At 51.9% G+C, this 25,071-nt stretch overlaps 2 protein-coding genes across 2 annotated transcripts in view; one reads left to right on the top strand and one right to left on the bottom strand.

The window, feature by feature from the left end:
• The window catches only part of POLA1 (DNA polymerase alpha 1, catalytic subunit), a 206,027-nt gene extending 201,206 nt beyond the window's left edge, over positions 1–4,821 (top strand). The window contains exon 37 of the mRNA XM_069873687.1: positions 3,527–4,821. Coding sequence (XP_069729788.1) covers positions 3,527–3,699 — 173 coding nt within the window. The 3' untranslated portion in view covers positions 3,700–4,821. The remainder of the gene's footprint in view (positions 1–3,526) is intronic.
• A 4,264-nt stretch (positions 4,822–9,085) lies between these two features.
• ARX (aristaless related homeobox) lies at positions 9,086–14,941 on the bottom strand. The gene is given in 6 exon segments (XM_069873625.1): positions 9,086–9,407; positions 9,867–9,895; positions 9,897–10,202; positions 12,008–12,053; positions 13,034–13,736; positions 14,663–14,941. Coding segments are annotated over 6 exon segments (1,527 nt in total). The 5' UTR covers positions 14,856–14,941; the 3' UTR covers positions 9,086–9,157.
• Positions 14,942–25,071: the final 10,130 nt, after the last annotated feature.

The raw sequence follows: 25,071 nt of genomic DNA, 5'->3' as shown, positions 1-25,071 counted from the left end.
TTTCTTTCTTTTCTTTTTTTTTTTAATTTATATTAAAATAATTGTGATTTTCATTTGTACATTTGCATTGGTAGTACCTTTTGTATGCTCTGCATGTTTGTAAATATCTCTATATATTTCCATGCATGTGTTCTGCAGCAGTGGCAATCCTAGAAGATTGCTTGCCACTATACTTGGATACAATTAAAACTATGATGGGGTGATAATAGCTATAGAACTGTTTCAGAACATGACTGACTACTGAAAGGCAATTTCAGTCGGTTTGTAAAGCTTAGTTTTCAGAAGGCTTTAGGTGCATTATTGATTAAATTCTCATTTAGGAAGAAAGTAGGAGCTTTTATATGCATCTCTAAGTTGGATGGTATGGTAACTCGAAGGTATTGACTGGCTGTGTGATATATGACGGTCACAGTTGTCTTTTACTCAGAGGAGCACAGAGTGATGCTGGTTGTCATTCTTACTCTGCTGTGTGGCAGCGTAAATAGTCCCCTTTCTAACCAACCTGGTGGGAAAAGTCAATATCCCATCAGCAAAGGAGGTAAACACATCAGGAGCTGTGTCCTCTCTCATCTTCCCCTGCTCTGTATTACTACAGTTCTTTAAATCTCTTCTCCCCAGTCGTCAGATGCACTTGTGTCATTCAAATGCATGGTGTGGCTGTGCTGCAGACTCAACCACTGCCTGCCTGCCTCTCCTCCCGGAGCTCCCGGCTTCCATTCTCTTATAATTGAAACTTAAAATTGGCCTCATTACTTCAACGAGGCCCCTCATATTTCTCCTTTTTTTCAGTCCACCCTTTCCTGCTTGCCTCTGCAAGGGTAATTGCATTTAAAAAATGTTTGAAGCCTACTGTCAGAAAGGTTATCGCATATCATTAAAGTTTAGATTTAATGTTGTGGGGAGCTAGGTGCTCTGTTAGTGGGACGGCTGGAGCCTGGATTGGAGCTGTACACGGGCCTGTGTTTTTATTCCCAACTTTCAGCCCTGGTTTATTGTTTTCCTCGTTGTTCTCATGATTAATGTGCCTTCCTGCTCTTTTCACGTGTGCCAGCTGTTTCTCTACATCGGTACTTTTCACTTTGGTCCCTCCTGGGCTCCAGGAAGCTTTAGACTATTTTAGCCTAGTTTTTAGCTCCAAGGATGGCATTTTCCACAGTTCCTTGAAATAAAGAGTGTGGTTTTGCTGGTGTGAGCAGTGGACCTGCTTTCTGTATCATTTATATTGAAAATGCATGAACTAGTTAGTGCTGAATTTGTGGCAAAGTGGGTTTGATATTTTTATGGGTCTGGTTATTATCATTTTCAAGGTTTGTTTAATTAAACCCTACATTTAAATAATTTCAGGATCATTAAAAGTGTTTATGCCATAGTGACTTCAGCCTGTTAATGAACAGATTCTTAATCAAAGTTTTTTTATTGTATTGGTGGTGTAATTTTAAAAAAACAATAAATTCTGCTTATAGAAAATGTCATTACTGTCTGGGTAATGGTGAGAATGCTGTAATCTTCAACCAGGCTCTTTGCTTACTGCCCACAGCTGGCAATATAAATACCCAAAACTGAATATGACAGCAGAATACGTACCTTCTTCACAAGGATGAAGTGCTTTTAATCAGCATATTCAGTTACTCAAACCGGTGTCATTAATTTAAATTTTAATTTAATTTTTAAAGATTTGATGGCAGCACGCAGAGGAACTGAGTTCAGTGGAACTTTGTGAATAAGACAGAAGACCTAAGCAGGTGGCAATTGCTCAGTAAAACATTACTGTTTGTGTCGTATCCAGTAGTTAATCTGCTGAGCTCATCTTAAAAGATCCGAGGCTCTGCAAAAATATTTGTGAATCCTCAAGGAGGAGGAATTCACAAGCCAGAAAAGCTGTAATAGCTGTTTCTGTTAGCGTGCCTCCCTTCCCTGCCATCTCCTCATGCAGCAGTCCTTGACTTGGCTGCTGAGATGAAGGTGTGTCGAATGGGACGTCTTCATCCCAGTCACATTGCAGAACTGAGTCATCGCAGAAGTGAGACGTTGCTTCCCTCGCACGGGTGGACCCAGTGTGTCCCTGTCCTCCAAACCCTTCTCTTAAACTCAGTTGTTGTAGAGACTGACTTGTGCCGTGTAGTACAAGCTGCACGGGTGGGGTTGGGGACTCCTGTGTTAGTTACGTGTTCAGAGTGCGAGGAGGGCAGTACCAGTGGTGTGAAGGTGACAGGAAGGAATGAGACAACAGACGTGCTCTCGTCATTCTGCTTGACCTGGAGTCCCTCCAGCCTAACATGGGGAGAAACTGTCTGGGAGGGCACCACGTATTGCAGTACGCCCTTCTTGTGCGCTCAGTAACGCAAACTATCCAGAGCTCCTGTTCCATGGTGTAACTGCAGAAAGAGGCTTCCAGGTAGGAGCTGGTGTTTCTAGAACAGTTTCTAGTTGCTTGGGAGGGAGGAGTACAACTGCACCAAACCTATCAAGTTGGCATGGTTGTATATCAGTAGAATATTTTGCTCTTTTAGTTTTTGTCCACAGTCTTTGTAAAGCAAAAGCCAGACAACCATCCAAACAAAATCCCTGGATTTTTTTTTGGAGGGGGGGATGACCTAAAATTTAAGAATAACAATGGAAATTAAAATACAACAGTTTGAGCTTTCTACTGAAATAGATACAAACTCGTGCATGTGCACATGAGTTTGCACACCCACAAACGCACAAGTGAGTAAATGTCTTGCACTCCAAACATTTATTCACAGGTATTATTGATCAAGCATTTGGGAATGGCCCTCTTCATCCATGTGCCAGGTGAACCTGACATCTCCTGGTTGAGATACTGGGCATCTTCTCTCCATGTTAGGGTAGTATAGCATGGAATTTCCCCTATTTCTGCTATTGCCCTTTTCCTTCCAGTGCCTCTGTAGCGCTGAGCATCACGGTTCCCATCCTGTGCACAAGGTGCATGTGGGAAAGCACAACAGAGTTAATAAGTCCATCCCACATTGTGCCAGTATGAGCAGAGCAGGAATGACATGGTTTCCTTCACTTCTGAAGCCAGACGTGGACAGAATCTCTCTGTGCTTCAGGCCCTGGGAGGCTGTGTAGTCCTCACAAAGTTCTGGCACCTGCTTATTTTAAATGAGATCCTTTCAGAGCCAACCCTGTTATTGCTTATTTTCTCTGCTGTGACTTAGTGAACCCCCATTTCACTCCAGTTAGATTACGTGACTCGGCAAGCGGTGCCTCTTGCCAGCTCCTGGCAGGAGCCGCTGCACCTGTGCCGGTGCTGTTGAGGGAGCTTCAGCTTCGCCACCATGTGCCAGTTCCACGTGGCCTCTGTCCGGCTGGTGCGCCGCTGCGGATGGGGAGGCAGGGGAAGGCAGCACAAGTTGGAAGAACTTGCCATAAACGTCATCTTTGCTATCTACAACACTCACCTGGTTTTACAAGACCGTGATTCACAGTAGTAGTGAAAGCAAAAGTACCGGGAGTTTTGAGGTCATTTAATCCTTCGCTGTTTTTTTTTTCTTTGTTCTTTTAGAATATCTGAAGAAGAACCCGCTCAGGAAGGAAGTCTCTGAGGCCTACAAAAGACTGAAGAGCACCGTAGACAAATGCTTGTCCATGAGTGGCTACTCGGAAGTGAACCTTGGCAAACTCTTTACCGTCAGTATAGGAAGATCTGTGGGAGAGTCCAGTAACGAAAGACAGTGATCGATTAAAAAATGGAGGGAGGCGAGAGGCTAGTTCCTTGTTTAACAGGAATGATCTCCTGAGCAGCACTCTGTTTCTGTATGCACAATGATGTTTTAATAATCTCGTCTCCTTGGAGGAAAAACAGAAGATGAAAATGGGATGTGTGATTCACGTGGACATGAAGGTGTTTTTATCTTCTGTTCTTTTCTTCGAGAAGTCAGGGTTGTTTAAATATGCGGTAGTTGATTTTTGCGATATATTTTGTTATGTATTTAGACCCATGAGGAAAAAGGGGGTGGGGGAATTGCTGCTTTAATTGGATAATTCCCAGTGAGAGTTGCTGGAATGTAAGTGATCCTAGACTTTGCTCCAGGGTATTTAGTAGAGGTGCTCTCAGGAAGAGAGGTTAGTAGAGGTCTCAGTAGGAGCACTAATGTTTTGCCTTTTTCACAGTTTATCTCCTTCCTGATCATAAACATACCAATTAAAAAAAAATACTAAACGTAAATGCCTTTAAATGTTTTAATACCTCCTGAACAGAGGTAGGGACGCTGTACTTTTACATTTATTGAAGGTAAAGAACGACTGAAAATTGGAGGTTCTAAAAATAGGAACCATCTTTTTTATTAAGAGTCTTTCCATGCGCCTTTAAGCATAGTATTTTGCCATGTTGGAAATTTCTTATGTGGATGTAAAGACATGCACATGTACAAAGCTTGTTTCATACCTACACAGAATATAAATGTATCTCGCTCATTTCTTTCCATGCAAAGTATTTGAAAGTAAGCAATCAATTGGGAAAAACATGTTTGGGATGGCATTGTAAGCAATAACGGGGAAGGGAAAGCAGCAAATCCTTGTTGCTGTTCTGTAATAATTACTGTATTGGAGGCTTTAAGGGTTTTATAAACAAATCGTATTTTTCATTCACTTGTAATAAAATGACAAGCAGATATGACAAGAAAAGAGCTTAAATTTGGGTACTTGCTGTTGTACACAAAATATTGTTGTACTCGTGTTTGCCGTTAAGTTTGCGCTGTGATATATCGATGTAAGGTTATAAAAAATGTCTTTTAAATCTTTAACAGTATAAAATGTAAAGTTTTCTTAACACTTGAAGGAAATAAAGTTTTCTAGTAAAAGAGAATTTGATTTGATCATCATCTGACTGTTGAAAATGCTCCCTGTGAGGTTGTATTGCTCCAGACTTCTAGTTTTACAGCAGCGCTCCTGTGTCCGGTTTTAGGACAGCCACCCACTAACAAAGGGAGCTTGCAGGAGAAGTGGGGGCATCAGCATGAACCGTGTTGAGCACTGGAGGAATACGTGTGTCTGTTTGTGTGAGAGTATTTTATGACGTTCATTTGTCCCTAAGTGGCATTGGAAGATGCTGCGTGTCAGCGTGGGTAACGTCTGTTTGAACGTGCCTCAATACACAGTTATCTTCTGAGCAACTTCTAGGGCTAAACCCTTTCAGTTTTACTCACATTGAGTCGCACACGGTACGTGAGAAATCGAACCTCCTCAGTTCCTGGTTGTGTGTTGGTGTCGTCCCACCCCCGGTGAGCTATCGTTCCTTCCCAACGTGTTTTGTTGGGTTATTGTAAAAGAGACTTTATGTGGAGGGTTGTCTTGGAGAGAAGGTGTCGCTGCCTAAATGACACATCAACGCTGCAGCTCTTTGAAAGATCACGGCTTCCTGTAATTTCATGCAGGGTTTTGGGTTCGGTTTAGGTTGGTTTTTTTCCCACATTTTTCATGTCCAACCCAATTAGGAATATGAAGATATTACTGATATTTAACCGGGTAGAATGCCTTAGGGAAGCGAAAAGTGTGACCTTCTCCTCCAAACGTTAGGTATACAAATAAAATGGATAGATATGGCATAACCTGACCCCGTGGCACTTGTATGTATCTGTATAATTACAGCTGAAGAGCCTGTTAATTTGCAAGTTTAGGGATGTTTAGATTAAATGAGAGTGTTGTGGAATGATTGTGTAGGGCGCCGCAGCGGATAGTAGCCCTGCGAGGAGCTGGGGGGAAAGGCGATTCCCTGTGGAGGAGCCCGGGAAGGGCGAGGGGCAAAACCGGGGAGCACCCCCCACCCCCCGGCAGCCGCGGGCCGGGCCGGGGGGGGTCGGAAAGGGGGGCTCGTACCCCAGATTAGGGCAATTTTTGATTCCTCTGAGCAGGGTTGGTCAGATGAGAGCTGAAGTCTTGGCAAGGAGCAAACTGGATCCGTTCCCCCTCCCCGCTCTCCTCTCTAATAAGCTCTGGGCACCGTGCCTCCTCTTGGCCCCGGGGGAAAGGCTGCGAAACGCGAAATCGTCTTTATAGCGTTTAATATTAAACGGAGCTGGTAAACGCAGCGCCGTCGATAATCTGGGAAGGGCTGAAGTTCGCAGGTTTGCGTTTCGAGGCCGATGTGGCTCGAATCGCCTTCCTTTCCTCTCATCCCTCGTTCCACACACACCCCCTTCCCTCCCCCTCCCAAACGCTGTTAAAATTAAGGTTTGCGTTTATTTGTATTTATTTGCAGTTGGGGAAGGGAGCGTTGATAAACGGAGACGGTCGCCAGGTTTCGCCGATGACATATGTGATACGAAAAAAAAACAAAATCCCCTCCGCAAACACGTTTGTTCTGTGCCAAAACCCCCTCTTTTCGCCGCCAAAGGCGCCGGGAGCAGCGCATCTTCCTCCCCTCCTGCATCCTTCCCCCGTCCTCCTCGGAGCACCTTGAAACGCGCCTTAATTGAATAGTCCTCCCGCACCCTCCTTATAGCAGTTTAATAGATTAACTCATCTGTGCCAGCTTCAAATTTCAGATTAAAATTCCTTCATCCCGAAGGCAGCACTATCAGGTTGTTGGAGGCTGTTTTCAAACCTTGGTTTTGAATAGCAGCGGCTCTGCATTAATTTAACCACTAAGCTAATAAGTAGGTTTCGTTTTGTTATGCTAAGCTTTATTGCTTTTCTTTTGATCAGAATGGTGTTGTTGAGCAAAGCAGCAGACAAGGCATTCTTTGATGAGGGAATTAGCGCTCTATTCTTCCTCTATTATTCATAGCACAGTGGAATATGTAAGTACCTGAGGGTGTCAAAGGAGAGCAGGCTCTATTGCAAAGTGTTCGCCTTGTTTCTCTCAATAGCTGACTATGAGATGATAAACCGCTTAATACACTGCGCTAATTGGATGAGAGCAGAAAGAGATGGGAATTAAGGCACGGCGAAAGGAGAAAGTGCTACCAGCCTTCATTCACTCTTTCACCGCTTTAACAGCACCAAAGGAGGCACAAGCTTTCTATAAGCAGACTAGGGGTTTTGTGCGGAGATAAAATGAACCTGTTAGTGGATTCAAGTAATACACTAATTATTGCACAGTATAAATACCACTACTGGTTTTATAACACGGAGGTAAACTTCTTTTGAGAAGGTTATAGGATTGCTTGGCAGCAGTATAGATCCTAATAAGGGACCAGAGTAATAACCCCCTGGATTAACAAAATTGCTGCTTGCAGAAGTATGATTCGGGCTTTTACGAAGATTTCAGCGGAATGAATAAAAATGACTGAATGACATTTCTTAATGCGTAATGGCTTGATAATGATTCCCCTTTCTTTAAGGCAAAGAAAAAAAAAAGTATATTTCAGGCTGCACCGTTAATAATGTCCAGGGAACAAGCCTTATTTTTCCCATAAATGTTTCTCGCGCCCGTGGCGGGGTTGAGCACTTAGAAAATACACCTGGAGGCGGGGGGTGAGGGTGGAAGGGGGGGATCCGCGGGGAAGGGTCGCGCCGGCTGCTCCGGCGGCTGCTCCCGAGCCGGGGCGGCCCCAGGGAGCCGCGGTAGGACGGGACGGGTCCCCTGGGGCGGCTGGAGGGGGCGGCGGGGGTGAGTCTGTGCCCCCCGGATCCTTTCCCGGGGGAAAGGGGGGATTCGCCGCGATCTAATCCCGGATCGCCGCGGGATGTCGACCCGGGGACACCGGGGCTGGGGAGGCGCTGGGACACGCCTCTGCGCTCCGTGCTCCGAAACCGAGGAAAAAAAAAAAAGAAAACCGGAGCGGAGATAAACGAAGGGGAGCGGGGTGGGAACCGCAGCCGCTCCGCGCGTTCTCCCGCCCCGCGCCCCGCACCCCCTCCCGCCCCGCGCAGCTCGGGGGGCTCAGCCCCTGCTCCCCCGCACCCCAAACACCGGCCTTTTTTTTTTTTTTTTTTCCCCCTCTGGGTGTTTTTCTTTTGTTCCTTTTTTTTTGTTAAACATATATTTTTGTTTATTTTCTGAACGTGGCACTTCTCCACCGAATAGCAAGGAAAAGTGTTAACAATAACGACATTACACGAAAAAAGTACTGTACCGTCGCCTCTTGAGGGTTTCAGAAACCTCTACAGTTAATAAGTTAAATAAAGGGTTTGTACATAAATATTTGTCTAGGAACCCTAATATATCTACAACACAGTAAGAATCTACAGAATGACAAACTTTTACAACACTACACTGAGTGCAATTGTTTTATAACATTTCAAATATACAAAGCTCTGTTCTTTTTTTTTTATAACAATGGTATGTACAGAATCAATAATCACAGTTTAGTGACTTAAACAGTCCATATTCTAGCAGTGTATTTCCCTTTGGTTTGATATAAAAACCTTGGTTGGTGTAGTGATAAAGAATATAACAAGAAAAAAAGATATACCCTTTCCCTTAAGTGCACTGGTTATCTTACAGCATCAAATTTACTCTCAGCCTGCACTGGCAGCATCCTTGGTTAGCGCATGCAGCTCGCTGCATCGACTCGTGAAATAGTTCTCCAGTGCTCCTAACGGACCAACTTAACATCCTAGGTGTTATTTTAAGAAGATTGGGTAGCTTTCCCCTTCTTTTTTTCTTTCTTTGTTTTTTTCTTTCTTTCTTTTTCTCTTTCTTTCTTTCTTTCTATCTTCTTCTCTTTCTATCTATCTTTTTCTCTTTCTTTTGCTTTCTTTCTCTCTTTCTTTTTTATTTTTTCCCTTTCTTAATTACAATACTATTTGTTTCTCCTTTTTTTTTCTTGCCAGATAAACAGAAGGAAAAATATTTAGTGTATGTAACGCTAATATATAATAACTTTCATTAGGGCTTTTTTCTCTCTCTCTTTTTTTTTTTTCCCCTTAATGCTCAGAGAGGAAACGAACGCGTCCTACATTTAAGAAACGTACCAGCCAAGGAGTTAGTTACTCAGGAGCTTGCAAGTGTCAGTTGGTTGGCGTGAGGGCTGATGCGAAAGGTTCTCCCGGTTCCTAACTCCAGAACCTACACCCTAATATCTCAGCCGCTGGTCCTCCCGGTTCGTTTTGAATTATTATTAGTCACTCACACACCACCACCACCACCCCCCCCTCCCCCGTTTGGTCTTGATTCGTGCTGTCCGAGGTGACTTTTATTGACTCTCCTCCGGTGTTTAACCCCTCCCGCCCCGCGCCCCGCGGCCGGGCCTTAGCACACCTCTTTCCCGGTGCTGTTCCCGGGGAGGATGTTGAGCTGGGTGAGCTGGGCCGCGTGCTCCTTGGCCTTCAGCCTCAGGGCGGCGATGCTGGAGGCTCGCCGGTCGGCGGCGGCGGCGCTGGCCGGGTCCCCCAGCCCCGCCGAACCCACCACCGCCCCCCCCTCGGCGGCCGGGGCCGGTTGCCTCAGCAGGGCCGCCGCGCTCGAGGCGCTGCCCAGGGGGGCCATGGTGGAAAAAAGCCTGCGGAGGGAAGCACAGACGGGCCGTCACCGCCGGGACCGGGCACCACCGGGTCCGCTCGACTCCCTTTGAGCACCTTGCGCGGCCCCGGTCGCCCCCCCCCGCCCCCCGCAAACGCCGCAAGGCGGCGTTTGCGGGGGGCGGGGGGGCCGACCGGGGCCGCGGAGGCGCCCGTCCTCACAGCCCGGACTGAGGGAGCGCGAGGGGAGCGCGCGGGAAGCGCGAGGGGAGCGCGCGGAGGCGCTCCCGGCCAATGGGAGGCCGCGGCGTCGGTCACGTGACACCCCCCCCCCCCCGCCAAACCGGCGCGAGGCCCCAACCGGCGCCGCCCGCGCGCCCCCGGGTTCGAAGCGCGCGCCCCCCTTTTCCTTCTCCCCCCCCCCCACCCCCTTCAATCCTTCTTCTCGATCCCCGCGTTTCTCTCTCCCTCCTTCCCTTCTCCTCCCGCCCCGCCGGTACCTGCCGAAGGCGGGGCTGATGAAGGCGGGGGTGGCGGAACACGGCGGCGCCCAGGAAGGTGCCGAGGCCGAGCGGGGTCCCCGCGGGGGGCAGCGCCGCGGAGCCCGGGGGAGGCGGCGGGAGGCTGGGGAAGGCGGCGGCCGCGGCGGCGGCGGCGGCGGCGGTCCAGGCGGAGTCTAGAGCTGGGTGATGAGGAGGGAAAGGACTAGCATCAAGGTATGGACTGAGGGGGTGAGTTGCTGACAGGGGACCAGGGAAAGGCAAACCTGGGGGGTGTGTCTGAGCCCCAGCCTTTTCCCTCTTCCGCCACTTAGCCCTACGGTTCTGGAACCATACCTGAAAGCCAAAAGAAAAAACCGGTTTTAATACCCTTTGCCGCCCGCGACCTCGGCGGGGACAGCCCCGCCCCGCCCCGGTGGCTTCGCGGGGTCCCCCCGTGGGGTCCCTTGCCCGGGCCCCTCGTCCCCCCGGGGGGGACCCGAAGCGGGATTTGGTTCCTCACGCTCACCCGCGTGGCTTTCCCCCCTTTAGCGATATTTACAAGTTACATTCGTTTGGGGATCGCGGATTTCTTCCCCCCACCCCGCCGCCCTTCAGATTTAGAGCGAGCGAGGTGGGGGGAAAAAAATTAAACAAAATTTTAAAAAATCGTTATTTCACTGACGTCTGAAACGAAGAAATGGAATCCTAGAATCACTAGGTTGGAAAGGACCCACTAGATCACTGACTCCAACCATTCCCAGCAGTCACTAACCCGTACCCCAAATAATCCGCGGGGTAACCAAAGCAGCAAGTGAACGTTTCCAGGCTGCCCGTTGAGTGTCTATTTTACCCAAGTTGGTCGGGACCCCGCGGCGCCGCCGCCCCTCGTACCTTCCCCCTCGCCCCCGAGGCAAAAATCGTGAACTAACTAAAACGGGCTTAAAACAAGAGAGAGGCAGAGGACACAATGAAATATCCCATTTCAAAGGGAAAGGAAATATTCCCTTAATAACCGAGTGCGAGCCGTCACACGCACCTAACGAGAGAGACTGAGGCACGGGTTTGTCAAATTTTTTCGGGGTGGTGTGGGCTGAGCTTAGCCCCGTCAGGCTCGGCTTCGTAAAGCTGAGAGCCAGATCCCTTCTCCCCGGGAAGCGAGAAAGGCAGCAGCGGCGCTGGCGGGTCCCTCCGCACAGATGTAGAGCGAGACCCGATCTCCACATCTGGATCCCCCACGCAGGAGGAGGTGCCGCGATCGCGGGGAAGCCAAGAGCCCGGCACGGAGGGAGCGTCTCTCCCAGCTAAAACTCAATTAGCAAGCTGTCCTCGCCGCGATCCCCCCCCGTATTGAATTAATAAGTCTGAGTACACCCAAAGGTAAACGAAGGGACTCTCATAATTCATATTCCCTTAATTACATCTTCTCCCGTGAATAGAGGGGAGAGAAAAGGGGTGTCTTTCTTTTTTTAAAAGTTATTTAACTTTCCCACGACTTGTTCCCCTGAGCTGAAAATACTGATTTGCTGTCACATCTCTGTTTGACAATGGGGAAATGTGTCAACAGAAAGGAGGGGACGAATCTCATCATTAGCCCCTCTAATGCAAGAAGCTGTTGTGTATTAAATGAGCCATATGGAATTTATTATGCTTTATCAGCGCCCGATTTTAACTGTAAAGTGATTTACTCAGCTTCAGACCCAGAGACATCTGTTTTCTGTTGGCAATCAGGGCATCCCAATGTTTATCGTCTCTTTGGTTATGAGACTCGGGTTGGGAAATGCACTCTGGTATGGGGCGCAAACACCTTTAATAGCATTGCACTCACTCACTATTAGATCAATGCAGGCTTATTGCTATCAAAAATGGGAAATCAAATAGCATTAGCCAGCTCCTCGTGCGGGCGGAGAGGAAATCAAACAACATTTCGCCTTCAAATGGCCCTGTTTGTTCTAGCACTAAGTGGGCTTTTATGAAGCCCGATTGGAGATTCGATGGCAGCCAAATAACCGGCTCACGGCCGAGCGGGTCTCGCTAACAACCCGAGCCCCGCGTTTCAGTCACTCGGGCTTTTTTGTCCGGTGTCTCGGTCCCTTGCGGCACCGGGACCGCCGAGAAGGGCCCGGGACCTCCCTCCCGGTCCCGCCGCCGCCGCCACTCACCTGCACTCGGGCTTCGGTCAGATCGAGCCTCATGGCCAGCTCCTCCCTGGGGGAGACACACACGGCGCCGTCAGCCCGGGGCACCGGGCTCCCCGGCACCGAACGGGCACAAACCCCGGGGGGGGACGGGGCCCCAGGACGCCGAGCCGGCCTCCCGTCGGGGCTCCCGGGCTCCGGCACCGCATCCCCTCCGCCCCCCGAATGCGGGGTGCGGGGGGCGCGGCGGCCGAGCCGCCCCACGCCGTGGGTTCGCATCGCCGCATTTAAAGCGAGTCGGAAGCCGTGAAGGCGTTAGATTCTCGCTTATCAGCTCCGCACCTAACAGAGGGGCGCTCCCCGCAGAGCCGCTCCCCGCACCGACCGGGCCGGGGGAGCCAAAGCCGTAAAAACGTAACCCAAAAAAGCCCGGTACGGTCACACAGCCCTCCCCGGGCAGCGCCCCGAGGGGGGATCCGCGGGCGAGGGGAGCGAAACGAGCCCCCTGCGTCCCGCAAAACAAACGCGAACGCGGGAAAAGCGCGAATTTGGGGTTCCGACCCTCCTCGGGGCTGGCGGGGAGCGGGGTGTTTTCAGGTTCTGCCGCTCTCCCCGCCGGCGATTCCCGCGGAGCAGCCGCCGGCCAGACCCGCTACCGCGGGGCTCCCGTTTCCAACGGGAAAACGCTCCCGAAGGAGCGGGCGGAGCCGGGCCGGGCCCCGCCGGTATTTTTAGGCAGCAGCGCTTTGATCTCTTGCCCCAGCCGGGGCCGCCCAGGGCCGGGCCGGGGTCCAGCCCCGCGGGGAGCGCGAAACCGATCCCGGCAGCGGCCGGGGGGGAGGAGGAGGGCAGCGGGTAAAAATAGCGGAGTCCAGGCGAGCCTGCCCGGCGCTGCCTGCCCCGGATCCCCCCAGCCCGGGGCCGCTCCCCGTCCCCTCCCAGCCCGCAGTCGCCTCGGGGGCTGGTTTGGAGGCGCGGGGCGCAGCGCATCGCGGTCCCGTTCCCCTTCCCACATCCCTCCCCCCCTTCCCGGGGTCCCGACGCCGGTACCTGGTGAAGACGTCGGGGTAGTGGGTTTTCTGGAAGGCCCTCTCCAGCTCCTCCAGCTGGTAGCTGGTGAAGGTGGTGCGGTAGCGGCGCTGCTTCCTCTTGAGCAGCCCCTCCTCGGAGTCGCTGCCGGCCGAGAGGCAGACGCTTTCCTCGCCGTCCTTGCCCTCGCCGTCCTCGGGGTGCAGCAGCAGCTCCTCCTTGGGGGACAGGTCCCCCCCCTCCGCCCCGGGGGCCGCGGCTGCGCCCCGGCGGGTTTCCTTCAGCAGCCCCCCGCCGTCCTCGCCCAGCAGCTCCTCCTCCTCGTCGTCCTCGAGCTCCTCTTCCTCCTCGTCCTCCTCCTCCAGCATCTCTTCGTCCTCCTCTTCCTCCTCCTCCTCGGCGGCCGGCGCGGCGGGGCCCGGCCGTTCCTCGACGTGCGCGGCGGGGCCGCTCAGCTCGTCCCGCGCGGGCGGCGGCGGCGCCGCGAAGGGCGCGTTCTCCCGGTAGCTCTTGCTGCGGCTGATGCTGACCTGGGGCGCTTGGCTGATCTTCAGCGTGTCCCACGGGGCGGCGGCGGCGGGCACGGGGCCGGCGCCCCCCTCCGGCCGGTCCCCCCGCGGCCCCGGCGGCAGCAGCCGCCCCCCGCCCGGCCCGTACAGCCGCCGCAGCTTCGGCGGGAGGTGCAGCTCGGCCGGCTCGAACGGGGGGCTGCCCTTGGGCGACCCTGCGCCGGGGGACACGGGGTCGGAGGACGCGTGGGGAAGAGAGACGGGGGGAAGAGGGGGAGAGAGAAAGAGAGACGCAGTCAGCGGGATCGGCGGGAAGGGCTCCGCGATCCCCGCTTGCGCCCCGCACCGTCCCCTCGGCCCTGCTCCCGCCCCGAGGAGAAATTTCCCCCCTTGGCTGCTCCCGGCCCGGAGGCGGGACGAGCTCGGGCAGCCCCAGGCCGCGCCGGTCCCGGCTCCGCTCCCCCTTCCCAGCGCTCGGCGCTCCTCCGCCTGCTTCTGTTCTTTCGTTCGTTCCCCCTCTCCTATCGCCTAGCCCTCCAAGGATCCTTTCGGCTTTGGAAGAAGGAAACCCGCCCGGCCGCGAACGCCGGGGAGCCGGGGGATACGGGAGCGACGCCGCCCGCGGGGGATGCCCGGCCGGGCTGCCCGCTGCCCCGGAGCGGCCGCTCCCGACTCGGGGCCGGGAGGCGGCGGCTGCCGGCGCCCCGTTCCCCTCGCCGAGACCGGCCCCAGCTCCGGGTGAGCCTTGCCCCGCGCCGACCTCGCGGCTCGCTCCGATTCGGTTGAGCTTGAAATAAAGGTTCCACCCGCATCGAAATCAAGAACGACCTAAAGCGGCGGCACCCGCCCTGCCGGCATTAACCGGGCTGAATTTCGGGCACGGCAGCTGCTGCCGAGCCGAGTGACGGGATAGCAGCGGGAGTAACGGGATAACCGCGGGAGTAACGGGATAACCGCGGCCGCGGCGCCGGCCGGGCTGGGAGCGGGGCCGGGACCGAGCGGCGGGACGGGAACGCGGGGACACACGGACGCGGGGACACACGGACGCGGGGACACACGGACGCGGGGACACACGGACGCGGGGACACACGGACGCGCCCCGCCCGACGCCGGGCAGGAGGGAGCGGGTGTCGGGGCTCACCTTGCGCTGCCTTGTCGGTGTCGGGGCGGGCGGCGATGGCGGGCAGGCCGGGCGCGGCGCCGAGCAGCCGCACCTTGCAGGGGCTCCGGCGGCCCAGGATGCTGTCGATGCAGTAGGAGGACAGCAAAGTTGGCGATTTACTTTTGCAGTCGGGGCGCTCGGCGCAGCTCTCCTCCGGGTAGGGCCCGCTCATGGCGGCGGCGGGGCCGAGCCGAGCCGAGGGGCCGGGGCGGGAGCGGACGCCCCCGCGGCGCTGCCCTGTGCCGCCGGGACGCCCGTCACGGGGGGAGTGAGCGGCGGCCGCGGCGCTCTTGAGTCCCCTCGGCTCCACGTGCGGACGGCCGCCCCCTGATTGGCTCCCGCCGGAGGCCGGGCGGCCGCCGACACGCGGCGCCCGGCAAACCCCGGATCGGATCGCCCCGGATCGGCGCCCGCCCCGACGCGCCGCGCCGCCCGCCCCGGCCCGCCCCGGCCCGCCCCTCCCGCTGGCGCCCCCGCTCCGGGGAAAGGGAGGGGGGGACCCCGAGGAGGAGAGGAGCCGTCGGGGGCGGACGGAGCCTCCGCGCCGCGGCTCGCCCCGACGGCGGCCTCGCTCCCCGGCCGTCCCGTCCCTAACCCCGGGCGATGCCCGAGCGGCGTGGGCCCCGCCGGGGGATCCGCGCCGGGTTTTCCCCCCGGCACCCCTTCCTCCCTCTCCACTCCCCCCCCCGCGGTCGCTGCGCGGGGCTCGCACTCGCCGCCCGTGTTTGAAAATAGCGGGGTCCGCGGTGGGGGCTTCGCCGCCACAGACACCCGGGCAGCGCCTGCAGGGCCGAGGGAGCGGGGCCTGGCGCCAGGGGACACGGGGGAGCTGCCCCCGGGGCAGGGCGCGCAGCCGGGACCCCCCCGCCTGCCCCCGCACCGCCGCCTCCCCTCCGACGGGCCCTTCGACGCCGCTTCAGGGCCGGAGGATCTCTGATGGGATTTTTTTAATTCCCTCTTCTTTCCTTCCCTGCCCAACGGTCACGTCCCCGGCCCCTGTCTGGGCATTTTGGGGTCAGCTGTGGTCGGGGCGTCACAGCCGCCCGCGTGTTCCCCGCCGGGACGGGCGCTCCTGGTCCCGGGCTCCCAAAAAAAAAAAAAAAAAAACCCGTGCGTGATTCCCGGCCCCGAGCGCCGGAGGGGAGGCAGCCCCGATTGCCCTGCTCCTGCCGCAATTCCCGTGCGGATCCCGCGTCTTCTCATCACTTCAGCAGCGCGAATTAAGAGAAAAGATGAGCGAGTGCCCGTGCGCCCCGGCTGCGCCCGTGGGCGCTCACACTCGGCCTCTCGGGCTCTGTAGGTGATGCCCGCAGGGGCCGGAGCCGGAGCCTTTTCCCTCCCTGCCAGCGGGCTCCCACCCCTCGTTCCTCTCGCTTCTTTTCCCCCCTCGATGCCCGCGGCGAGCGAGGAGCCCCTCGACGTGCCCGGCGGGGCGCGTCTGTGCGGGGACACGGAACCGCTGCTCGGCTCCAAGGGGGTTTTGCCATCCCCGGCACGAGTTGCAGTTAATTAATTAATTAACTCAGTGACTAAAAAAAAAAACCAAAAACCAAACAAACCACAAAAAATAAAAACAACAACAACAAAAAAAGCCCAAACAACAAACCACCGCAAAACCCACCGCAGCCAACAAACATAAAACCTCAAGAAGGAAAGGGAGCTCCACGGGCATCCTTGGGGAGGCTCGGCGAGCAGAGGAGCTGCCGCCTTTTGCTCCCGGGGCCGGGAGAAGCAGCGGGAGGAGCCGGTCGCAGGGGATCCCGGCCCGTATCCCCCCGCCCCGAGCCGTTCCCAGCCGCGGCATCGCTCCCGGGAGCGGGACCCGGGCCCGCCGGGGGCTCTCGGCACGGAGGCTGCAGCCGGGGCTGTGGGAGCCCTGCCGCGGCCTTTCGGCCTTCTGCACCCCGTCCTCAGCCCCTCTCCTCCCGCTCCCTCGTTCCCCCGTGCCCGGGCCGCGCTGGGGGCTCCTCCTGCCCCACGGACCCGCATCCCGGCAGGTCCCGAGGGGATAAAGGCAGCCCCGCTCGCAGGCCAGGATGCTTTGCGATGCTAGCTCGCCTCTGCCAAGTCGCTTTATTTATTTTTTAAACAAACTTTCATTCATTTATGGTCTTCCCCTCTCCTTTTTTTTTTCTTTTTTTTTTTTTTTTGTTCCCCCCTCTCTTCCTCCTGCAACCTGCTAATTTAACACTGGAGCGCGTTATTGCAGTGTTAGGGGGAAAGAAAGAGAGAGAGAAAACAACAATACTGCAATGATCCAAATGATACAGTAGAATTATAGCAATTATAGTTCTGCTCGGAGAAGAAAACCTTGCTGAGCTCAGCCAAACAAACCGATGCCTTGTACGGATAACAAGCCCGGGGACTGACAGCCGGTGCTGAGAGAGGCAGGAGGGCAGAAACGGAAATATTTGCCTCTTTTCACTCCAGCCAGCCTAGATTAACACCCTCGCCCGCCGCTGCCGTGACAAGATCCGCTCGGGCTCCGCGCCCCCGCGGCCCCCGCCGTGGGTTTCGCCCCGGGGACCGGTCCCTGCGCCCCCCCGGGGCTTCTCCTGCCCCCCCGACGGCTCCTTCCCCAGCGCATCCCCTCCTCCCACGCCCCGGGCCCCCTGTTTCCAGTGCGGTTTGGAGGTTTTACTCCCTCCCACCCCCCTTTATCTTCCTCTCTCGTTACACGCTGCCCCGTCTTGGGTGCGGGGCGCGCTGCGGGATCCCCGCGGAACGCGCCCCGGCCGGGAGCCGCGGGTGCGGGGTGTCAGTGCGCGGGGAGAGGCGTTTGGGGTCAGGGCGAAGACAGCGCTGAGCTCGGTTTCAGTCGTGGCGGTGGGGAAAAAAAAAAATTAAAAAAAAATTAAATGAGCGGGGTCGTTGCGGGGCTCGCTGCGAGGCGGCTTTAACCTCGCGGGGACCGGCGACCCCCTCGCCGCGGCGGCCACGAGTTTGTCACTGGCTGAACAAACGGCAGCTCCAAGTCCCCGAGCGGTTCGGGCCCCCCCCCGCAGCCCCCCCTGCCGAAATCGGGGGGATCCCTCTCCCTGCGGGCGGGGGTGGAGCTGGGGCGCCGGGCGCGGCCCCTACCCGGGCTCCAACAGCAGCCGGGCTGGTTGTTTGGTTGGTTGGTTGTTTTTTTCCCCCCCTCCCCGCACTCTTTTGCAATGGAGAAGAAAACGGTAACAACTACTTAAAAGCCTCCAGCGCTTGCTTTATCGCTATTTACTTTATGGGAAAAAAAAAGAAAAAAAAAAGAAAAAAAAGAAAAAAAAAGGCTTGTGCGGGAGCTACAGGCATGGAAAAAATCTCGTAGTTCCCTCGACCTGCCCTCTCTGTGGTTTCCTTCCCTTCCCTCGACGTGCTTTGCGCCCGCAGGAGCTGAGCCCCGCACACCCGTGTGAGTCGGGGAGCCAGAGCACAGACCAGCGCTCTTCTGCAGATGCGGTTTAGTGGCTATTTCTCTCCCCGCCTCCCCCTCTCCCCCCCGCCGTTTGTTCACGCTTACGGTTCTGCGCACAAAAGCACTGGAGCCGGGCATCGGGAAGGCGAGATGCCCGCGCTCCCTTGGTAGCAGGTGCTGGAGAAACATCTGGTGCCGTTTAGACGCGGGGAACTGCTGCATGACTCCCCTCGCCAGCCTCGTGGCATCGTTGTACCGGTTCATATGAAATATGTATTTCATCGCCTTTACGGACAATGCTGTTCCAAAAGCTCTCCTGGGCGCAGCCCTGACTTGTCACAGCTCAGTCCCGGGCTGCGGGGATGAGCGGAGGACTGACCCCGATTGCACCACCAGAACTACCGTAGAAGCAGCCTTGCCCGCTTCTGCAAGAATCCTGTTAATCAGTTTAAAAAAACCGGCTAAAACCCAGTAGCCACCTATGAGGGATCACAATACCTGCAGCTGAGGGAGACCCAGCACCTTTGTGTGTCCCCTGGGGCTCTGCCAAGTCACTGGTCACTGGAACACACCTCTGGGTTCAATGGCTTAACCACCTTCTCATTTAAAGTAGGATAAATATCGTCCCCCTGTTGTGGATTGGTACTTTCAGGGTTGAATATTCCATACCCAGCAGTGGTCACTGGGGCACGGCACCAAGATTGCTTTGCAGAGTGATGTTGGACATAAGCACCTCTGAATCCACATCCAAGAGAAAAACCTCATTTTGCAGGAACTGCTTTTTTTTTTTTTTTTTTTTTTTTTTTTTAATTCCCATTGCCATTTTCCCTGCTTTTCACCCTGTGCTCCAAGACACGAGGCTGCAGCCTCTGCCGAAGGGGTGAGTGGAGGGACCCCCGTGGGGAAGGCAGGACTGCCAGGTGTCAGTGCAGGTTGCAGGAGGTGACCTGAGACCTGAAACCTGGGCAGGTGAGCTGCAGTGTGTATGGCCGCATCCTCACTTCACACTCACCTGGATCAGCAAGGTTCTGTCTGCGGGGACGGAGGACACACAGCCATTTGCTGTGCTATTGCTTTCCTGTCTGTGAAGCAGCACCATCGTTTGTTGCTCAGTCTGGTTTTGGTGCTGGCTCTGGGAGCAATTTCTGTATTAACCTGTATCTGGATAGGGGCTTGACATCAGCACTGGTGGTGACTGTGGCATAATTATTCACATTTGATATTTAGCCCGTGCCTGTGTGTGGGCAGAATCTGGGCCTCGGTCCATACATTTAATTGAAAAATGTATTTTCTAAATCCATTTTTATTCAATTACCATTGTTTTTTAATTCCTTAGTAGTTTATTTTTCTGTTAACATGATTTTCAGCACAGAGAACAGCAGTTAGCTTTAGGTGAATGTGTCTCCCTTTTATTTCTCTCCTGCTGTTTCCTCACTACTAATAACTCAAAACATCTCCTCTGGTCCATGCTCCAGAAGCATTCCCTGCTCACTTTTGAGTTTGCCCTTTTTTTGCACAGCCATACGACCAGAACAGGTCTGCAATGATGACTGAGAAATCCAGCCACCAACAATAACTCTGTTGGATTTAGTTACTGCATTTAACTTATTTATTCTTTAAGCCTCGTCACCAAGCCAATGCTCCTGGAAATTATTTGGGAAAATAGAGCTGGGCACGCAACCCGGTGGTGCAACCCCTCTGGAGATCACTCTCCCTCCTGGAGTGTACGTGCCTTCCTCACCTTTGCGCCTCAGGTTTGACTTTGGGAGCAGGGTCTGGGCAGAGAAGCGTGTGTCCTTTGCTGGCAGGTCATCTCCTCCAGGTCACTAACCTTAAAACCCTGTCGGGGCTGGCAGTTAGCTGGCTGATGCTGGATATCGCCAGTACCATCTCTATCCCTTTACCTCCTTCCTGTTGCATCGCATTGTCATCTTGGCTCCTTAGAGTCCTTCAAAAGCCTTTCCTAGGCTTTTAGATTTACTTAGGAGCCCCCGACTTTACTATTTTTAACTCTCCATCCCCTTCCCATGTAAGTTCTTTCCCAAATATCTTGGCCTCCCCACATTTCCACAAGCTCTGGCTGCCACTGCTGGCTGCAGCAGGGCTTCTTCAAGGAAGCGGTGGATTTCCTGGCAGAGTGTGGCTTCGAATCAAGAACAGTGTTTCTGCCAGACATATTTTCACCTAATGTAAATAATTTGGCTAAATATAGGAGGAGTTGGGTGGAGTTCTGCATCCTACCGTCCTCTGACTGTGTCTTCCAGGAGGCTGGCTGATGAATGGAGATATGGGTCTTCTGACTTTAGAAAACTCATGGATAAAATCCCAAGTAGCTTTCTTGCAGCGAACTGTAGAAACTCAGTGAAATCGTTAGTATATTAAGGTGAGGTGGTCAAAAAAATTAAAACAATGATCGTAGGCTTATTTAACATTATACCCTCTGTGTTATGTGCTGACTAGAACTGAGCAAAGGCTTCATAACAAATAATTTATTTGTCAAATGTATTCTCTTCTTCTGCTCATGGAATATCCATTAGCAAAACCATCATTTTCTCAAATGTTTTTGTGATCTAAATGCTCCAGCGGTTCCTTTAAGTGAGTAACAGAAGGCTTGACTGCAAATGGTTTCCGCTGTTTAGCTGTAGTTGACCAAATAAACCCCCTAGTATCGATTGCATTACCCGCCTGTTGCGCCAGCAACACACTGGTTGTGCAAATAGGTGTGTGTGTGTGTGAATGTAACAGCTGGGTTCCCTCAGCTCATCCATGAGCTCCTCTCGACACGGGTTTTCTGCAAGCATTTCTACCACTGAAACGCGATCACTCGACTAACTGCAGAGGGGGTGTGAACATAGCTGAAGCAAAGCCATTAAAAATTCAAATGAGCTTTCAATGAGCAAAGGACATTTTTTTCACCCTCTTTGACTAGCTCCAGTGTGACCTTCATGTGGTGCTATGTTCTATTTCAGTAAATGCAGCCACACAGGGACAGAGCAGGAATCAAAATGATCTGGAGAAAGGCATGAGTTGGACCTGGTCTGGGGTTTCCTTGCCTAAGCGATGTTATCCATGAGATTAAGGTTTTTTAATCCAAAAGCAAGGCTGCAGCAAAATAGCATAATAGGGGAAAGAGACAGCAAACTGTCTGTGAAGCCCTGTTGAACCATTTCCCTCAATTAATCTGACCTTAAAACCATACTTATTATTATTGTTTTCTACATCGGTGACGTCATTGCCTCTGTTTGTGACTTAGGGAGCACATTTATCTCATAAAGATTTAGGAAAAAAATGATGTTTGGTTAGGAATAATCTGCATTTCCCAGAAGGGAATGGGCATTTTTCCAGGAGGAGGCTGCTGCTCATGGACACATGGAGAACATTCTTCAACGGCCTTGTATTAAGAGGTTCTCTGTCAGTGCTTCTCACAGTTTAGGTTTTTTTTTTTGGTGTTGCCACCTTTATATGGAGCATCCCTACGATAAGTCATGGCTGGATGCCACTTACATTGTCAAAGCATCTATTCTGATACAGCACCCCTTTTTATCTGTTTAATATTCAACATATCTTTTAATGTAAGATTCGAAGTACTCTGTGGTGCTTTGTAGGAAGAGGGGTATTTTATGAAAATAAACAGTGTTGTGTAAGCACTGAAGTATGAATGAACTTGCTGTCTCTCAAGTGCAGCACTGCTGAGAGAGACACAAGGTAGAGACCTCCTGAGCTGCACTGGGGACGGTCTATTGATAATGCAGCTAACAGCAGCAAAGCATGTAGAGGTGGATAGATGGAAGAGTTCCTTTCAAGGTACCTAAATCAGGCACAGCTATAAATTAGACTTGTAAAGCAGATTGAAAAGGGAAGACAAAAGTGAGGAAAATCTGATGTTCTGAAATAATTAATAATGGAGATATATTCTTAAAAACATCTGTGGTAACACTAGTTATGGTTCTGAAGAACATGATGGCTAAGACTGCGTGTGTGTGTGACGTTACGGAAGAGTATGAGTGGGCTGGTAGGGAGCAGAAAGCTTCCTTACAAATTCAGAAAAAAATTCAAATTGACTTTATATTGGCTCAGCAATTCCAGCAGCTGCAATTTGTTGGACTGTTGATTTGAAGATTTCAATTAAAAAATAAAATAATAAAAAAATACGTGTTTTATGATTTCACCAGCATACAAAATTCTTAGAAACTTCTATAGACAGATGTTTCCTGTCATGTGCACGGATTGTAAGATCTTGAAATCACAGAGTATATGTTATTATTTGGAATCAATACACCTTCTTGTCTTTTAGCTTTTTATCAAACCTTGAAAAAGACTTGGCATGTACAGAGCTCAGCTATTGTTTCCATTCTTGAAAACTAAAAATAATATTATGGAACCACAGAAAAACTAACTTTAAACAGAAGATGCTCGATTTAACTAAATTATTGTCTCTGTGTTGCAGCCCTTCCGTACTCATTTTTCATTCCTTGAGTCAGTGGGGTTTTCTCATGAGTAAAAGCGCATTTGTATGATGACTTTCGTGTTGCAAGCCAAGCAATCACAGGACAAGCAGGCAAAGACTTCGGCTGGGCTTTCAGGTGAGCTGGGGGCTACTTGAGAAGCCTATTTGCTTCCTTCAGCAGAGGGTGTGCCATCATCCATTTTGGATACTGGTACTTAGGAAAATGTCAGTTTTCTTCCCTTTGAACAAGAGCTAGAAGAGATGATTTGGCTTTATTCTGGTTTCAGTTTTCGCTTTGTTTTTGGTCTAATATTGTCAAAATGCCTGGAGGGTTCTAGATGTCCTCGGGATTTCTAAAACCAAACATGGCTTCTGTTTTTTAAAATCTGCTCTGTGTCAGAGGCTTTTCCATGGACTCATCACTTGGAATGGTAGCACATGTCCTCCTTCACTGAATGCAGACTTATAGGTGAGAATAACTGCATAACAATTTACTCTTATTCTAATTCTTTATCTCATAAAAAGGGCCCAAATAATTATTCTTTTTCCCTGGAACAAGTCTGTACAAATCCAATAGGTAAAGGGATTTTCAAACCTGAAGGTAGATTCTGACTTGCAGTATGGCAGACAAAACCCCAAATGCCCGTAACATGAAAAACTATATTTTTTTTGGCTTTCTGCAGTACATAGCAAGAAGATGGACTGGGGATCAGGTACCTGAACCAGGCAGAAAGCATTTCGTAGGCTGTTCCCATGTTTTTGCAGAGGAAAACGAAGGGCATGAGCATCCAGGGAGAATCAGGCACATCTCACTGAATGACCATGAAGCACTGTGAAGGAAAAGAATACAAACATAGCAGTAGGAACCTAGGAAGACCTTCTTATTTACAGGCTGACAACTGCAGTGTGGATCCAAAGGTAGCGTTACTGAGTCATACAGAAGGGATTATCACTCAGGGAAATACCCAGTAGAATTCAATGGAAACAAGGCTATGATCTGGTAGGAAAAAGCAAGCCAGGTTTGTATTCACATTCTGGTTAAAAAAAAATCCATATTAATTTAGAACGAGCTTTTTGACATACCTAAAAGCTATGCAAACCTCAAAATGCATCGTGACCTGGGATACCTTTAAGAATGCCTACATGGTGTAGGATAGCAAGTTTTCTTTTCAACAGTGCTTTAGGAAACTAAGTTTGTCTGAGTGTTAGTAGGATTTGGGGCTGTGTCACTTTGGACACAAAATGGACATTGCAAAATCTTCTGGGCATATTTACTCTGAATATTTTACAATAAACTGGGATTGATTCAGAAACTGCTGGTCCAGGGAAATCTCCTTGGCCATGCATTCTTTTCTGGGGTCTCCCTGGAATAGCAGCACGTTGGGCGCTTTCAAAACATCAGTATCCTTATAGCAGAGCTCAAATGCAGTAAATATCATGGTAAGTAGCATCAATATTTATGGCAAAAGGCCAATCTTTCTAAGTTTCTGTATAGATTTAAAGTTTCTCATGTATATTTTTTTCTCTGAAATGACATCTCCCTACCTGCTATTTCAGACCAACAAATGCATGCAGTTGTTGTGCAACACTACTCCAATGGCTATTTTCACAGTGAGAGATCGTCAGCTGCACTACGAGGCCCTTATTCATTCGCAGCTTTCCAAGGAAAAACTCAGGCTCCTGCTCAGGGAAGGAACTTGGACTTTGACCCTGTGGCATTGACCAGGCATTGACCCTGTGGCACTGACCAGATATCAGCAGCCGCGAGCTGCACAGGTGAAAAAAAATCACAGCAATTCCAGCAGTCTTTTGCAAATTGGTTGGATGGAAATGATGCTGAAAAAAAAGAGTGTGTTGTCAGTACTTAGCTACCTTGCCAGATACTCCTTGTATATTCAAGGGATTATCTTTATGGCTTCTATCTCACTTTAAAAATTGATTTGGGATGCTCTAATATGTTAAGCAAGCTAGTTCCGTATAGACATGGAGACTTCAGTCAAAAATTGTGCAAGAAACAATTTACCCTTAAGAGATCCCTCAAGGTTCATGAGAAATGCAGCAACTCTTCCTGAAGGGCCAGCTGGTCCATGGAGCACAAAAACACGTGGGCTGTTGGCATATCTCCAACAGCAGCATTTCTGTTTGAAGGCAGCGTGTGGCACCAGAAGGGCACAAAAAGCGGCAGAGATGACACCCTCTTCTCACATCACTGTCACCGCTGCATATCAGCACAGCCCCTTGTCACAACTCAGAGGGAGCTCCAGGGTGGCATTCAATTTAAGCTTCACATCTATTGGCTTTCTTCTAAGCCCCTTGTGAGCATCATTTGCTTCAGATACCAAATCTACTAATGATTTTTTTTTTCCCCTCCCCCTTGCTCACACTTTAATTGTGGGGTATATATAATACCCTTAGGAACAGCTATTGCCACCTGTATTATTATTTATGCTGTGAAAACTAAGCTTGTGGCAATGTATTTATTAACACCGTGCCCTGGAATCACATGAGTTAACAGCTTAATCCTGTGATTGTAAACACTTTTCCTGA

This window comes from Phaenicophaeus curvirostris, chromosome 1 (genome assembly GCF_032191515.1).
Source record: "Phaenicophaeus curvirostris isolate KB17595 chromosome 1, BPBGC_Pcur_1.0, whole genome shotgun sequence".
NCBI lineage: Eukaryota > Metazoa > Chordata > Aves > Cuculiformes > Cuculidae > Phaenicophaeus > Phaenicophaeus curvirostris.
This window is presented reverse-complemented; position numbering and strand designations above follow the sequence as displayed.